This window comes from Diadema setosum, chromosome 3 (assembly GCF_964275005.1).
Source record: "Diadema setosum chromosome 3, eeDiaSeto1, whole genome shotgun sequence".
NCBI lineage: Eukaryota > Metazoa > Echinodermata > Echinoidea > Diadematoida > Diadematidae > Diadema > Diadema setosum.
In genome coordinates this window covers 16808473-16824892 of record NC_092687.1, presented here as the reverse complement: position 1 = coordinate 16824892, position 16420 = coordinate 16808473, and the positions used below count along the sequence as shown (strand labels likewise).

At 42.0% G+C, this 16420-nt stretch overlaps 1 protein-coding gene across 1 annotated transcript; it reads left to right on the top strand.

Moving 5' to 3' along the window:
• Positions 1–396: 396 nt before the first annotated feature.
• Positions 397–14120, top strand: LOC140246654 (bifunctional arginine demethylase and lysyl-hydroxylase JMJD6-like). The gene is made up of 8 exons (XM_072325993.1): positions 397–451; positions 5356–5570; positions 7255–7407; positions 7692–7888; positions 8777–8924; positions 10835–11023; positions 12931–13127; positions 14021–14120. Exons 1-8 carry the CDS (start codon positions 397–399, stop codon positions 14118–14120), a joined length of 1254 nt encoding a protein of 417 aa, XP_072182094.1.
• The last annotated feature ends 2300 nt before the right edge of the window (positions 14121–16420 follow it).

Here is a 16420-nt window from a genome sequence, read left to right as displayed (position 1 = left end):
GATTACATATCATAGATAATATCTATTTCTCAGGAAAATTATCATGTTCATATTGAATCAACTTCGACAGCTGCTTCCCAAAAGTGCATTTTATTCCGCTACTCGGGCAATGTTTTCTTTTGTTGTTGCTTTTTTACCTGAATTGACCGTTTTCCTGACAGTTTTATAGGCAGCGGCTGCTGCCCAGTTGTTTTGGGCAGCTGCGGAAATTGGGCTATTTTGAAGACCTCGCCTTGCGGTTTGAAGATGATTAAACCGCGCCCAATGGTGCCAGTCAAAGCAGCTCAGTCTTCTCGCTCGCGAGCTGTGTGACAAGCGTCAGTTCAAGAAAAGATCCTGGCTTCTGCTGTAAAAATTATAATAAGAGTGATTTGAGACCTTGGGATTTCTCGGGAAATGGACAAGAGAACTCGGAGGACTGTTTGGGAGGCTAAAAAAGCAGCTAGACCAGGTAAAAATATCGTCCAACGTGTTCTTTCTGTTCAGCCGTGACGTAAATCTTGCGCGCGTGCGGCACTGAAAAGGGCTAATGGTCGCCACCGGGAATTAGGGTATTGATTGCCCGGCGTGGTCGGCTTCGTTTTTGGCAAGGTCTCGCTGGTCATCTTTAAAGTGTTTGAATTCGCAAAGAGACATTAAATATGCATAAGATCGATACTGATAATGCTGTTTTGATGTGACACATTTCTATGATGTGATACTCGTTGATTTATGTCCGTTTCAAGCCTTTTTGGTGTGTAGCATAACATTTTAAAGGACAAGCGTTCAACTTAAAAAAATATATTCTGTGCTGCACTTGCTGGTCTGTCTGGACATCGTACAATGATGGGTGGGCAATTCGCCAGCGCCAGCAGCGCGGCGCGTTGTCTCACGCACTGCATGCTGGATAGTAGTTAGTTTACCCTCCTAGCTAGGGACGAATGATTTTTCTGGTATAGTCTAGATCTAATCTAGACCTCTTAATTGGCTCATCTTAGTTCAGATCTTATTCTTGAATACTAGCCTACCTGTAGTTATTGTCTTTAACATTCCACACAGAGGCCATCACGCGCTACCAGCAGTCAGGGAGGTGTGTTTAGTGCACACACACTGTGGAGGAGTGTGGCGACTGGTGGTGTGGGTGGGGGTGCATTTCTATTTTGGGGGCTCAAGAAAAGTAGAGGAAGTGTTTAGTCTTTAATTCATTTGCCATGCCATGCCCATATGGCCATGGTATCATAAGATTATTATTTACCTCCACCAAGGAGGTTAGATCTATGTTTTTGCATGTGCTGTGTTAATACTTTTACTGTTTGTTTGTTTGTCTGTCTGTTTGTCTGTTTGATTTTATTAAATGATAAGACTCTCGGCCTAGATAAGATAGTTATAGTAAAAGTTGTGAATGGGTATGGACGAAATTAACAGGAAAAGTTTATAGTGATATCTACTGACACTCTAAGGAACAGATGATTAAGAATTTGGTAGTCATCCAGATAGCCTTTCATATCCAGGAAATGTTATTTTCAATTTTTGAGGGATTATTTTATACATTGTGATTATAGAATCTTAGACCCCGTTTACAGTGCTGGGCTGGGCCGAGCCGCGGCCGAGCCCAGCCTCAATTGCAGGGCCGAGCCCCGCAATTTTGTCCGTTTACACTGCTGGGCTCGGCCGCGCTGTTAATTCAAACCTTTCAATATTTTCTCGTAGTGGCGCTCTGCTTGTAAACAAATGCAATTTGGTATAGTCTGGTTTTCAGACCCTTTGCCCACTGGATTCCGTGGCGACGAAGTCGCCGTTCGGGCAAAGGCCTTTGCCGAAGGAAAAATCCTTTGCAGGACAAAACCACCTTAAACTATAGACCGATTCAATTTCGATGACCTATTCACCTACCGCCGCTAGCGGCGCTATAACGGTCGCCATAACTGGGGGCCAACGGGGGCTTCCAGCGAGCTTTGCTACCCAGCGAGTTGCACTTGCAGCTCAGCAGCCTAGCATATACCCATCGCGCATAGTTACTACAGCCGGGCGCGGCCGCTGCGCCACGGCCGGCGACCGCCGGCGCCGCGCTAATATTGTGATTGTTAAATCACTGTTGAAAAGTCATTCAGCGGTTTTTAATGCCTTTCTTTTGGACAAATTGAGTGATTCAGACATATTGATCTACTTTGAAAGCTTCAAAGGAAGGATCGGGAAAACACATCGTGCAGTTGTTAGGTACACAAATAGCAGAAAAATGGAAATGGAAGCTGCACGGCAGTGTGTGAAATCCAGACACCGCTGACGCATGATAAATCAAGGCAAAATTAAAGACAATTAAGTGAAATACAACGGTATAAAAATGCACAGATTTCGAAACAAACTATGTATACTAGATTCTCTATTTAATTAGGTTATCACTGCATATTCGTAAAATATGTTGTTCATCTTAGAATTGACAAGTTTAGATCAAAGAATTTGATAGTTCACTTATTTTTTTTTTTTTTTAATCCTTGGTGTCGTATTTGCCAAAGTTAGAATACACTTCCTGGCTAGACTTTATTATTATGACAAACATTTTACAGCCTACACTACAGCTAAATAAATGTTTCAAGATGCATTAAATTCTTATATTGTTTTCACTTCTTCAATGTTCAGCACTGATTGACCATAGGCCTATTCAATTTTGGCCTGGAACTCTGAATTTGACTTTTGATAAAGTGATACTTAATAAATAAATATAAATATAAATATTAAACCATGGATGGTGGCAAACATCCGTTTCATAATCATACTAACAAAGTATGGTTTAAAATCGCTTTTGTAGATTATAATATTAGGCGTTAGCGTCATGTTATGCAAGGTTACTTAGACCTAAAACAGTAGAAGTTTTGGTTGTAGACATCAGGCGACGTAGTCGTAACTTAAGTTTAGGCATATACGGCCTAGAAACGCCTAGATTTATATTCCGTTTGGTTTACTTAGTTAGGCTTGCCTAAAGTTATCGACAACCGAAAATGATATAGGATGTAGGGTTCTAGAAGTCAATAGGTCTAGATCTAGTCTGGACTCTTGCCTAGATTTCTAGACAAGGTCTAACGTTAGACAGATTCTACCCTGCGGGCCCGACACTCCCGAGTAAAGGCAAAAGCCTGCCCTAAAAAGGTTAAGTTAACTGATATCTAGCTCAAGATTCTTATTCATTATTTGTATTTAATTATATCAGTTAACTTGTCAACAGCCTAGGCTTATTAGCAAGACGTCTGCCTGCGCCTAGCAATAATTCTCCCCAGCGGTTTTTATTCTCTTACACAAATGTGAATATACGGGGCTTACACGCGAGTACCCAAGTCATCGCCAAAGAAATAGTCTACAAACATTCACGGATCGTACCGATATTTACCTTGAAATTCAAGTTTTGGCTACAGCCGTTTGTCATCTATCCATTCGCTCATAGTCGGTATAAGTTTATTTTTAATTAGCTAGCGAAAAAAAAAAATGTAGACTCTGGTTGTCACAAAGCCAGAGGCGTCGATCGCTGCCAGCGCCAGAGATAGCTAGCTGGCCGGCTGGCGCCGGGTGGTAAAAGCACTGGCTGCCGCTGGCACCCTTGCCACGCACGCAGGGCGCTTGCCAACCCGGCCTGTTTGGCCCCCAGTTATGGCGTCGCCTTAAGAGGGCGCACTTCGATGAACAGTCGCTTGAATCGGTCTATAGTTAGTTTTCGACGTTGAGGGGGTTAATATCCTGAATAGCGAAATAGTACAGGCAGAGGGTTTGGAAGCCAGACTAAAATTGGCCGCGCATTTGGCCCAGTTTGCGTTTACACTGAGAAAAGGCCGGGCTCGGCTGCGGCTCGTCCGTGGCTGAAGACCACCTCCAGAGCGTGGCCAAATGCGCAGCCAATTTTGGCCCCGCATTTGGCCTTTTGCGCGTTTACACTGAAATGAAGGCGGGCACGGCCGCGGCCAAGCCCTGCACTGTAAACGGGGTGTAATAGGCAAATGCAGATGGGGTCTACAACAATCAATTTAAAGTAAACCAGGGATTTCAAGCTGCACATATTTGAGGTGCGCATGCACCCACCGATGACGGCACATTAAGGCGCAGCAGGAATTAAGGTGGCAGACTACTGGGAAATAGGGCCATGTGGATGGGCATATTATGTGGAAATGAGCTGCTTGTTGGAGGTCTGCACTCTTTGGCTTGGAATCGCCTCCCAGCAGCAGTAATCAACGGCTTGTGCCGAAAGGGTGGGTTGGGTGGTGGCGCGTCGCGTTAATGGTACAATGTAACACCACCCTTCGTCCAAAGCCCCCCCCCCGGTTTTGCCAAAAGGGTGCGTTGGGAGCGTTGGGTCGCGTCGCGTTGACTGAAACCCCACCCTTCATCCAAAGCCCCCCCGGTTTTGCCGAAAGGGTGCGTTGGTACTTTTTCTCATGTAATATTAAAAGACAAGTTTTGAATTTATATTTAACCTTCAAACAACCATTTCAAAGAGGCTATCGTCCGGGTCGGTTTACACTCTATTACCACTTGGTCTACAGCCAGTTGGTCTAATAGACTGTTTAATATCAGTTGGTCTAATAACCAGTTGGTCTAGTCATCATTTCGTCCAATTACTGTTTGGTCTAATTGTTATTTGGTTTAATTACTATTTGGTCTACAGTCAATTCGTCTAAGTCAATAAGTCTACAGTCAATAAGTCCATCAGTCACATGTGACTGATGGACTTATTCCAAATACCAAGTGGAAGTCATGTGATTAAAAAAAAAAGGAAAACAAACACACAAAAGGAATAAATTCTGTAGAGAATGCTGTTTGCAAACTTATCAAACAAATATTTACTGTGGTATGTCCTTTTTTCTTGCAGTGCTTCTTGTGACTTTTTGCATTTTCTGACTTGCATTTTTTTACCATATTAAACATCACATTCTCTTCTTTTTTTTTTTTGTGCTTTCAGTGTGAATGGCCTGTACATCAAAAGATATAATAGCACAAATGAACAAGCAAGCAAACTTTCAAATTAAAAAGAAAAAAGAATCCTGCAGCTAGTGTAATATTTGTCTCTCTTCTTTTGGCTCCTAATCCATATCTGCAATGTTTATTAGCATCCTGAGATCAAAATTGTAATTAAAGTGCTGTATACCATTAATAGTATGGTTTTACAGTCTCATTTTTCAGCTAGAATTTTGTAAGAGATCTCCGTTTAATTTCTTCTGCCAAAAAATCATGGGCAAGCATGATATTGTCAAATAAGATTCATGAAGAAGGTAATTCATTATTCCCTTTCATACAATACATGTACTGTACCTAGTGCTAAGCAGTACTTGCTGTATCTGATTGGTTGACTCCTAATCATGTGACTGACCATTTACTGTAAATTGTTTGCTGCAGAACTGCGCGACCTCTCCGACTGGGAGCGCTACAGCTTCTACGAGGAGCTGAAAGTGGACCTTGACGCTGTGCGAGCCAAGGACAACATCGACCGCGTGGACGTGAACGCCATCACGACAGACGAGTTCATCGAGCTGTACGAGAGGCCGGGAAAACCTTGCGTGATTCTCCGCGACCAGGACACATGGCAGGCCCAGAAGAAATGGACAGTGAGGGTGGGTACACTGTATCTTTATCCAATTAGTAAAGGGGTATACTCGATTCATCGCAGAGCATGTCTCCTATCACATGTACGTCATAGTGCTCTATCACACACTAATTAGTCACCTTGTTTAAAGCCCTTTTGTATAATTCTACATTAAGATCATAAAAACAAGTCAGAATACCAAACATACATGTAAGTCTCTGAATACACAATTCTGATTGGCTGATATCACAACCTCACAAGTCTCCAGTTTCATTGCATGAATATCTTCACTGAATTTCCTCTTTTTCAGCAGAAAATTTGTGAAGGAAAAACTATTCTTAGCATGAAATTTCTCACCCATTACCAGAATTCAGAGTTGATCACTATGGATACGAAATGAGGTAATAATTGTTAAAACGAGTGATTTTCAGTGATTCAATGAGTGATCATATTTGATGTAGAAACTACTTGAAGAATGGTGACGCTGTTTTACCATTGCCCCAAGTGAAAAGCTTATTTCACTGGCTGCTATCACTGGATTGGAAGAACAAATCGAGCTTTAATCCAAGTGAACTTTCTCTTTTTGTTTTCGATTTCAATTATGGTGTAACCTGTTGAGGACGAGTCCCGAGTCCCGGGCAGGGGTCTTTGGGAAATGCGCAGGCCTCAAATTAACCGACGGCCATGGCCGTCGGTGCCCCTCTCGTTGGCCGCAATGCCCTTTTTTCCTTGATCAAAGTTACGGCCAAAAAAAATGTGCCCTTTTTCTTGTAACGTTGTTAGCCGTGGTGCCCTTTTAGAATGAAAGTTATTATTTATGATGTATAATATGCCCTTTCTCAAAGTCTACACTTTAATAAGCTTGAACAACTTTCCTGATCTCAAATATCATACCTTCAGTTCACTCGCGTCCCAATATATCTGATTCAAACTCAAAGTATCTTTCCGAGATACGAGACGATGTGTAGAAGTCTACGTACATGTACGCCCGACCGGCTTTTACCGTCCCGACTAGACTGCCTCCGCAGCGCAGCGGCCATAGTTACTAGCTAGGCAGCGGCGGGCTGGAGCAAGTGGTCGCAAGCCATGCTAAAAAATGCCAGGCCTGTCGGACGGCTGCGAGCATTGCCATCTCTCTCGCTCTGCATTCATGCCCGCATGCTCAAAGCAAAATGGCGCCGGAAGTGCTCCAAAGCGAGCGCGGCGTACGTGTTGAGAACGTACTGTATTACAGAACCTACATCGTATTGCGTATGGCCTACTGCCTAACGTCGTCTGCTGCAAAGAGATCTTATGCGTGCGTGCGCTGCTGGAGTGTAGCAGCACAGTCGATAGCATACAGCTCTATTGGGCATTCACATCATGTATAAACACCCAACATGCCCTTTCCAATGTGGCCTTGGTGCCCCTCTGACTGACCTAAGTGCCCTGGTCTCTTGGAAAAAGTGCCCTTTTCTAAATGGCCTTGCCCCTCCAAAATCCTATTTCGAGGCCTGAATGCGTTTTGTAGCAAAATTAGCCCATCTTCAACGGCTTAAAACTTTTGCTGCAAAGTTTGTATGGCTTCCCTCTTCCTGAATCTTATCTCAAGCACAAAGTGGAATTTTTCCTTTGCTCTGTTGCCGGTGCTCAGCTTTCAAACAGAACGTAGTTTCACTCCTGTGCATTCTCTTGTCACTAACGTCTGTCGTTTGCTTGTTCTCTCCACACAGAGGCTGGCCAAGAAGTACCGCAACCAGCGCTTCAAGTGCGGCGAAGATGACGAGGGTTACTCCGTCAAGATGAAGATGAAATACTACGTGCAATACATGCAGAACAACCGTGACGACAGCCCGCTCTACATCTTCGACAGCAGCTTCGCCGATGTGAGTCGCAGAGAAATTTTAAAGGTTTTCGGTGTCAAAATGTGATAGCTGTATTCTGTTCAGTATGTTAGCATAGACAGCAGCAATTATTAACATTGAGATATACAGTGGCATACAGACCCATGATCTTTGAAGGAGCTGCCATGTGAGGCTGTTCAACATCTGGCTCTCTAAAGCCAATTTATGGGTAGATTGATGATAGATGATTCCTTGAAATCTTTTAAATCTTGTAGAGGAAGTGTCTTCCTTTTAATTGTTTGTGTTTCTTTCAATTGTTTGTGTAGCATCCAAAGCGGAAGAGACTTCTGGAGGACTACGTCGTGCCGCACTTCTTTCAGGACGACCTCTTCAAGTTTGCTGGGGAGGAGAAGCGCCCTCCCTACCGCTGGTTCGTTATGGGTCCTGGCCGCTCCGGGACGGGCATCCACATCGATCCCCTGGGGACCAGTGCCTGGAACGCTCTCGTCAGAGGTCATAAGAGGTCAGTCTCGCCAAGCTCCGCCAATATTTCTTTTCATGGCTCCGCCCCGAAGAGTGCCCGAGACATTATATGTTTCTTGTCATCTGTCCATTTGCCCCACATCAACTGATAGCAATTTAACACCAGATGCTCAATAGGTTTTTGATTTCCTGACCCAGGTGTGGGTTCACTACTTAAAAAAAAAATTTATGTTGCATTGGTTAAATTGTTGACAAAAATCCTTTGAGGTTGCATGTCATTGAACCTTGGTTGATAAACATGTCATTCTTAGCAACAGGCAAAGGGTATCGTCATCAATACCATATTCCTCCTCGTCATCATCTTAACTGTCGGCATTATTATCTTGCCACCTCATCATAATTACCATCACCATCACCATCATCATGACTACCGTCATCATCATCATCTTGATCACTACAACCACCACTGTCATCATCACCATCATCATCATCAACCAGGGAATAATTTTCCTGGTATCGCATAGCAATTTGTTATGCATTTTGTTATGACTGCTATACAAAATGTCATTTGCATAGCAGTTTCATTACATAGACTTGTACACCATTTTGTTGAAAATGTATGTCCATCAACAAAAATTGCTAGTCAATTTCGAGAAGGAAAATTATTCCCTGATCAACACTACTGCCATCATTATTACCATCATTATCACCATATATTCCTCGTCATCATCATTATTACTGTACTTCTAGTATCATCATTATCATCATCATCGTCATCATCACCATCATAATTCAAGTATTTCATCAAGCTTGATAATGTTGTTATAGTCAACACACGCTTCTTTGTCTCGAAATTGAGACACTGAATTTCCTCTCAGTTTTATCATCCGCATCCTCACTCTCGCAACATCCATTCTCTCTCTGCCAGGTGGTGCATGTTTCCGACCCAGACGCCCCGCGAGCTCGTGAAGCCGACGCCCAACGACGGCGGGAAGCAGCGTGATGAGGCCATCATGTGGTTCACCCACGTCTACCCCCGAACGCAGGACCCCGCCTGGCCCCAAGAGTTCAAACCGGTGAGTGAGAGTCAGTGGATGGATAAGAAGGTTTCAGCCTTTGACCTTTGCAGCCGTCTTAAGTGGAAGATGATTTCTAGTCCTTGCCTATTTCTTGGTGTAATGTGTTGGTCAGCCACGGCAACTCTTACCTTTTTTGCAATATCTTTGATTGTGTTTTGCTAAAAGCCACAGGTTTTGTGAATAATACTGTTTGTCTCAAATGTATTACTACATATATTTTTTTTTTTTGCAATATTTTGTACTGTTCTTGCCAAAAATGCTGCTGGTTTTATGGAAAATACTGTTTATCAGAAAATTTGAATATACAGGAAAGGTAATGATACTATTTTTGCCCCCCAAAAAAGAATATGCCTCTTTTAGCCCTCAGAAGACTGCAATAATACAAGGTTGGCATCAGTGGTCGATGCTTTCAGTATTAGAAAAATGCTCCTTCAATCATTTTCCATTCATTCATTCATTCATTCATTCATTCATTCACTAGTGTTGTTGTTGTGTTTTAAAGAAAGAAGAGAGAGAGAAAAAATGGGACCCTATACAACAAATAATTTGCCCCAAAATTCACTAGTGCTATTCTGTGCTTTGCCATTCATTCATTGCATTCCCCATGCTAGTATCATTCAATCTATCATTTGTTAATTCACTAGCTCATTCATTTAGTTGTTTATTCTTACCTTGATTTGTTAATTCATTCACTCACTCATGTATTCTTTAAAGGGATGGTTCAGTATTGGTGGAGACGAGGATTGGGCCTATTACTTTTTGCGAGATACCAAGAAACCACCTAGGAAATAATACAGAGCTCACCATTCTAAGAGGAATTCAAAGTTTATGAGATGAAAATCGGTTTTGGAGTGGCTGAGACATCCAAAAACAAAGTAGAACAAAGTAATCATAATTAAAGGTGGATCCTACCTTTTATCAAAATTGCTCTGTGTTGGATATCTCGGCCATTTCAAAACCAATTTTCATCAAAAAATACTCAAATCCCTCTTGGAATTACATGCCCTTTCATATTTCATAAAGGTTTCTCATTACCTCAACTGAAAATGTTAGAAACCTGAAGTTAGGTTTCAACCAAAACTTACCCCGCGTTCACATTGGTCCCCGCGAAGCGGGGAAAGTCCCGAGCTGTGGGACTTTCTCCTCAAAAACCATAATGTGAACGCTCGCTGGGACTTGTCCCCTCGTCCCCGCGAAGCAAGTCGGGTACGGGGACAAGATTTGGAGGGGAGAGTGACCTTGGGGCGCAATTGATAGCGTCCAGCTGTGGTCATCAAATGTGCGCATGCGCTATGCCTGGAGTCAAGTGACAGAGCTCGCTCCAAGCCCCAAAATGCCCCCACAGCTCGGGGACAGATGAGATACCAATGTGAACGGTCAGTCGTAAAAAAGATAAGATCTCTTATGGCTGTCCCCGCGTCGCGGGGACCAATGTGAACGCGGGGTATATGATCCCTTTAACCCATTGACTGATTGATCAATTAATGAAATCATTAATTCATTTGATCACTCAATAATGTATTCATTAATTCATTCTTCCATATTCAATTCTATACTTTGCCACTCATTCATTCAATCTTACTCTTAATGCAATCATTCATTTGTTCATTCACTCATCTAAATTTCTTCAGTAATTGTTTACCCAGTGACTCGCTGATCAATTCATTCATTTATTCATTAAATCACTGATTATTACAGTCAGTCACTCAGTTATTTAGTAATTTATTCATTCATTTGCCCCAATACCTCGTCACTCATTCAGTCATTCTTCTTTCATAGAATTATTCAGTCATTCATTTGTTGATTCATTCACTCATTCATACATTAATTGAGTGATTAATCACTGTATTCACTCTTTCATTCATTCATTCAATTTTTTTGTTCGCTCTTCCCTTGGTCCATCCCAGATTGAGATTCTCCAGGGGCCCGGCGAGACGGTTTTTGTTCCCGGTGGCTGGTGGCACGTGGTCCTCAACATGGACACTACCATCGCCGTCACCCAGAACTTCTGCAGCCGGACCAATTTCCCGACAGTCTGGCACAAGACAGTCAGAGGACGGCCGAAGCTGTCCAGGAAGTGGTACAAAGCCCTTGAGGTGAGTCTCACAGCAGATCACGTGGAGACTCGTGCATTGATTTGATTGGATTGGATTGGATTGGATTGGATTGGATTGGATTGGATTGGATTGGATAGGATTGGATTGGATTGGATTTGATTGGATTGGATTGGATTGGATTGGATTGGATTGGATAGGATTGGATAGGATTGGATTGGATTGGATTGGATTGGATTGGATTGGATTAGACAGGATTGGATTGGATTGGATTGGATTAGATTTGATCAATTGTTTCTGCTTGGTATTACTGTATATGCCATATATTTCTCGAGTCTAAATTTTCGCGAATTGGGAATTCCCGAAGATTTCGCGTGTGGTTCACGATTGTGGATTCCTGTACTGAACGGAGAAGTGTACACGCTTATGTCACATTCACATCGGGGATCAGTGTCAATATTTTTGTATGTCTTAAATTTCGCGAATAGCACCTGACTCGCAAAATTCGCGAAAATAAAAACCTCGTGAAATATTCGGCGTATACAGTAATCCGTTGAAGACGAGTCCAGAGTATACTTGGGCAAATGTCTATGGGAAATGCATGTTGTATAAAAATCAGCCCGCCCTCAACGGATTTTAAGGTTATCCCATTGAGGACGGGCTGATTTTGCTACAACACGCGTTTCCCACAGACACTTGCCCGAGTTTTACTTGGGACTCGTCCTCAACGGGTTAAAGGTACTTGGACCTGAGACTCAAGAGGGCGCTATTGGACATTGCGATGATCAGCACCACCCTCATTACAAAGTTCCATGAAAAGCTCTAAACCATTTACAGTGGTGAAACTAAAGGATGATACAAAATCCGTGAGTTTTAAAAATCCAGTATTTCCTAAAAAATTAGATGTACTGTCATAATTCTACAGTAGTACATTCCTCCTTCAACCACACCAGGGGCCCCACCCTGTATGTGTTGCTTGCAGTGGTGGTTGTAGGTACCCCTGCCCGCAGAAAGAAAAAAAAAGAAAGATTAAAAAAAATGCAATAACACATTTCCAAGCTATTAAAGGACAAGTTCACCTTCATAAACAAGAGGATTGAGAGAATGCAGCAATATTAGTAGAACACATCAGTGAAAGTTTGAGGAAGATTGGACAATTGATGCAAAAGTTATAAATGTTTAAAATTTTTGTGTTGGAACCGCTGGATGAGGAGATTACTAAGGCTCGTGATGTCATATGAGTACAACAGTACAACTGAAAATGTAAAGAAAATTCAACATATTTTCACTTTTTTTGCATAATAAATGAGCACCTGACTTGCCTCTTTCTAAAGGCAATGGGAATAATATTACCCACCCAGAACATATGTCAGTAACGAGTCAAGGGAATGTGCACTTTTTTTCAAAAGATGAAATTTTGTGAAGTTCTCTTTATATTTTCCTTATATTGTTGTACGCATGTGACATCATACACTGTTGTAGCCTTCTCATCCAGCGGTGACTGCACAAAAACTTCAAAATTCATAACTTTTGAACCGATTGTCCGATTTTCCTCAAACTTTCAATGATGTGTTCTACTATTATTGCTACATTCTCTCAATCCTTATGTTATTCATGAAGGTGAACTTGTCCTTTAAGGTCTTTCGAAGATATTGCAAGGAAAAGGGAAAGAACAACAACAACATTGAAATAGCAACTGATTGACAAATTGCCCTGCATCATCGTACACCCATGATTTTTTTATCATGGCTACTACTAAAACACTGATCAAGTCAGTGCTTATTTACATCGATGTAGGACAATTTGTCAATCAGTTGCAATGAAAACATCTTGACAGAAAAGTTTCCTGAATTTGAACCTCAAAATACTGATGCATCCCTTAAAATCTATAACCATTCTCTCTATGCCCCGCCCTTTATCTCTCCCCACCCCTCCCGGGCTACACCCAGAGGGAGTGGCCGGAGGTGGCGGCCATGGCTGATAAGGTGGACCTGACCAAGCCCAGCGGCCTCCAGTCGGACAGCTCCTCGGACAGCTCCAGCTCCAGCTCCAGCGACGACAGCGCCTGCTCCTCCTGCGGGAGCGGCCGGGACAGCAGCGGCAACGAGTCAGACGACGAGAGGCAGCACGACAAGAGGTCGAAACGGTGAGTTGATCTCCGGACACCACCGACATTTTCTTCCATGAGCTAATTATGTTCCATACAGTGCACTCCTGTTATAACGAACACGGTTATAACGAAATTCCGGTTACAACGAAGTAAAAATTGAGGCCGCAAAATTATCCACTCTCTATGTTTATTATTGTTCATTTGTTCGGTTATAACGAAATTTCAATATAACGAAAGAAAACTGCCGGTCCCAAGGACTTCGTTATAATGGGAGTCTACTGTACTAATTATGTTTGCATTCTATAGAAGCTTTAGTCTGTAGTATGAAAGAATACGGTACATGCATTGAAAGCTAAATTACATGTTGTAAGCTGGCAACCTTGTGCAGTGCAGTGAATTGATGTAGGAAGACAAGAATTGACCTCCTATGACTGGTTCCCTCTATTGTATTTCATAACAGTTTCTGTGTTGCACATCGTAGCATTCATGGAATGAATAGAGGGTCCGCATGTAAATGCTTAGGGTGTGAACTTTGACAGAGGGCCCTATGTCAGAAGCTTGAAAAGAGAAGAATCTTCTCTTTTTTTTCTTCAATATTTGGGTTTTTACCAAACTCTATGATAAGTCACAAAATGTTGTGTTGTAATGTCGACTGTTGGGTTTCACATCCCAGTAACATTCTGTCTTAGACTTGACTTATAGAAAAAGACTTTAATAAAACAAATGAATAGAATGAAAAAAAAAATTATCAATATGTGATGCTCAATAAAATAGTTTAAAAGTCGATGTGTTCCAAATTTGTCCTTTTTTTCATGGGACTTTTATGCTCTGCGTCAACCAATTGTCCTCACATTTCTCTCTTTGGAATGGCTTCACTCCTGTTTTTGTTTTTGTTTTTGTTTTTGACCACCCTTTCCTCGACACGACAGACGCAAGGTTGTGGAAGAGGGCACCAATCAAAAGCTGAACATCATGAGGTCCGAGCCGTACGAGGTTTACTCCGTGCCGGCGGATGACTACACAAGATGACACAGCGGTGGGGCCGGGAGCGTACACCGACGGGGAAGACCGACAATGTGTGAATAGCGCCCTCGCCAATCAGTGCATCATCACAAGCTACGGTCAATAGTGCCATGCCAGTGTAGTATATTATGTCTCACCCTGTACAGCACCCTTGCTTGCTTGCAAACATGTACATATAGACTTTTTATGTTGTTTTCGAATGACGTACTTGAAGCACTCGCGCAAAAATTTTTGACAGTGCTAAAAGTTATCTTGGCATGCTGCGGAGGGAAAAAAAGGGGGCGGAAAAAAAGAATGGATGTGCATGGGCTCATTACCATACGACCCTTACAGCGATATATTCATATGGCGTATGTTATATATTATAACAACCGTTCATCTGCACCTGACGTTTGTCAATAGAATTCACAGTAGCAGGCTAGGAAAGAAAGGAAAAGAATAGATTTGTATGCTCACGACTTGGGAGTGTAATGTGATTGTATGGAGAAAGCAAATTTATCCCCGTAGAATACTAGCCAAGCCCCCTAAAAAGAGTCTTTGTGTCAAGATCTGTTATTAAGTACGGAGAAAAAAAAGAATATTATGAAATAATATGTGTCTGATAATAAATGTTTTCTGAACGTTGATGTTTCCATCGGCTTGAGACTTCAAACTCTAAAAGGGTGTAACTCTGGAAATGGCAGGTTTTGTTCAATACAGCACTACTTCTGGCCAGGATATGTTGCTACCACACCACTCAGAAAACCATAACCTCACCTTGTGATAAACTAAAAGAAATTTGCTGCATCAACTTGGCAACTCGTTCATCTTCATTGCTCTGCCATCCCTTGCATGAATGATGACTTCAAAATGAACAGTAATTTTTCCTTGTGCATGTGATATTGATATCATAATTCATTGGTGCCTGATGCTTTCAAAAATGGTATACCCAGGGCTCGCCACTAACGGTGGCCCGGTGGCCCAGGGCCACCAAAAACACACGCCGGGCCACCAAAATTTCAGAAATGAAGAATTTGGTGGCCTGATCAGGCCACCAAAAAAGGTCGGATGTTTGCCTTTGGGCCACCAAAAATAAAAGCTAGTGTGGAGCCCTGGTATACCTATCATTGGTTTATCATACAAGTTTATAGATTTTGAAGGGAGGGGGGTTTTGGTTTTGACGGTCCCTTTCCTTTAGTTCTGTTGATGCAAAGTCCAGCAAACTCTTTTTCCCTGTCTTAATGAGCTGTTTGATATGGATATGTCATATCACCAGGACTACTGGGGCATTTACTTGTAAAGAGTAAAGAAGTGGTTGTGTCTGTAGCGCATCTAATAACTAGCAGTCAAACAGCTCTGGTTCTAGAAAGTCCCAGTGAGTGTAGCTGACCAATAGTGTGTGTGATCAAGGATGGTTTCTGAGGTTGAGAGTAATAAGCCTCAGTTCGTAGTTCTACTTTGCGCATGAGCAGAAAAAAAAGGTTAGTCGTACCAAGACGCACGATGGTTTTTAAATTCACGGAGATAAGCATCTGTCAGAGAATGATTATTCATGCAATCCTTGTAAACGATACTTGCCAGTACATCAACCTGACAGCAAACCTGGTATTTGGCAATACGAATAAACACGTTTTAATGCAGTCAATACAAAACAAAGAAATTGATGCTTCCCCCGAGGGTTGTTTGTCCATGGTTTGACAGACCATTCTGGTTACCTGATCTCACTGTGCAAGATCATTATTTGTTTAACATGAATTCCATAAAATGTTACGCCAGGCAAACTTACCAGTACGCATTATGTTGCTTTGAATACGAGTGAAGTGCCTAAAACCAACTGAGAAAAAGGGCTATTTTAAAGGGTTAGTTTTTAACCTGCCATGATATGCCCATGAAAAAAAAATGACCAACCCAAAACAAAAGATGTTAGTGAGACAATGATTCAATTTTAAGGATTTCTCAACTTTGCTTAGTCATGTAGAGCAGGGACTAACGAGTTCCATATTCTGATTTTCTTTTTAGGTTTGTTTGTTTGTTTGTTTTTTTAGATAGACTAAATCACCTTAACCCATTGAAGACGAGGCTCAAGAATACTCGGGCTGGTGTCCATGGGAAATGCATGTTATAGCAAAATCAGTCCGTCCTCAACGGGTTACATAAGCACGGCTTGACACTTTATACCTTTTTATTTCTCTTATGGCCCATTTGCCCACGTTTGAATTTGACATTTTGGTCTCCCAATAACAAGTAGTGCCTCGTATTGATATGAAATATAAAAATTCATTTTGGATTTTAGCTGCTCGATTGAACCACCAAGAGGAAAAAAAAAT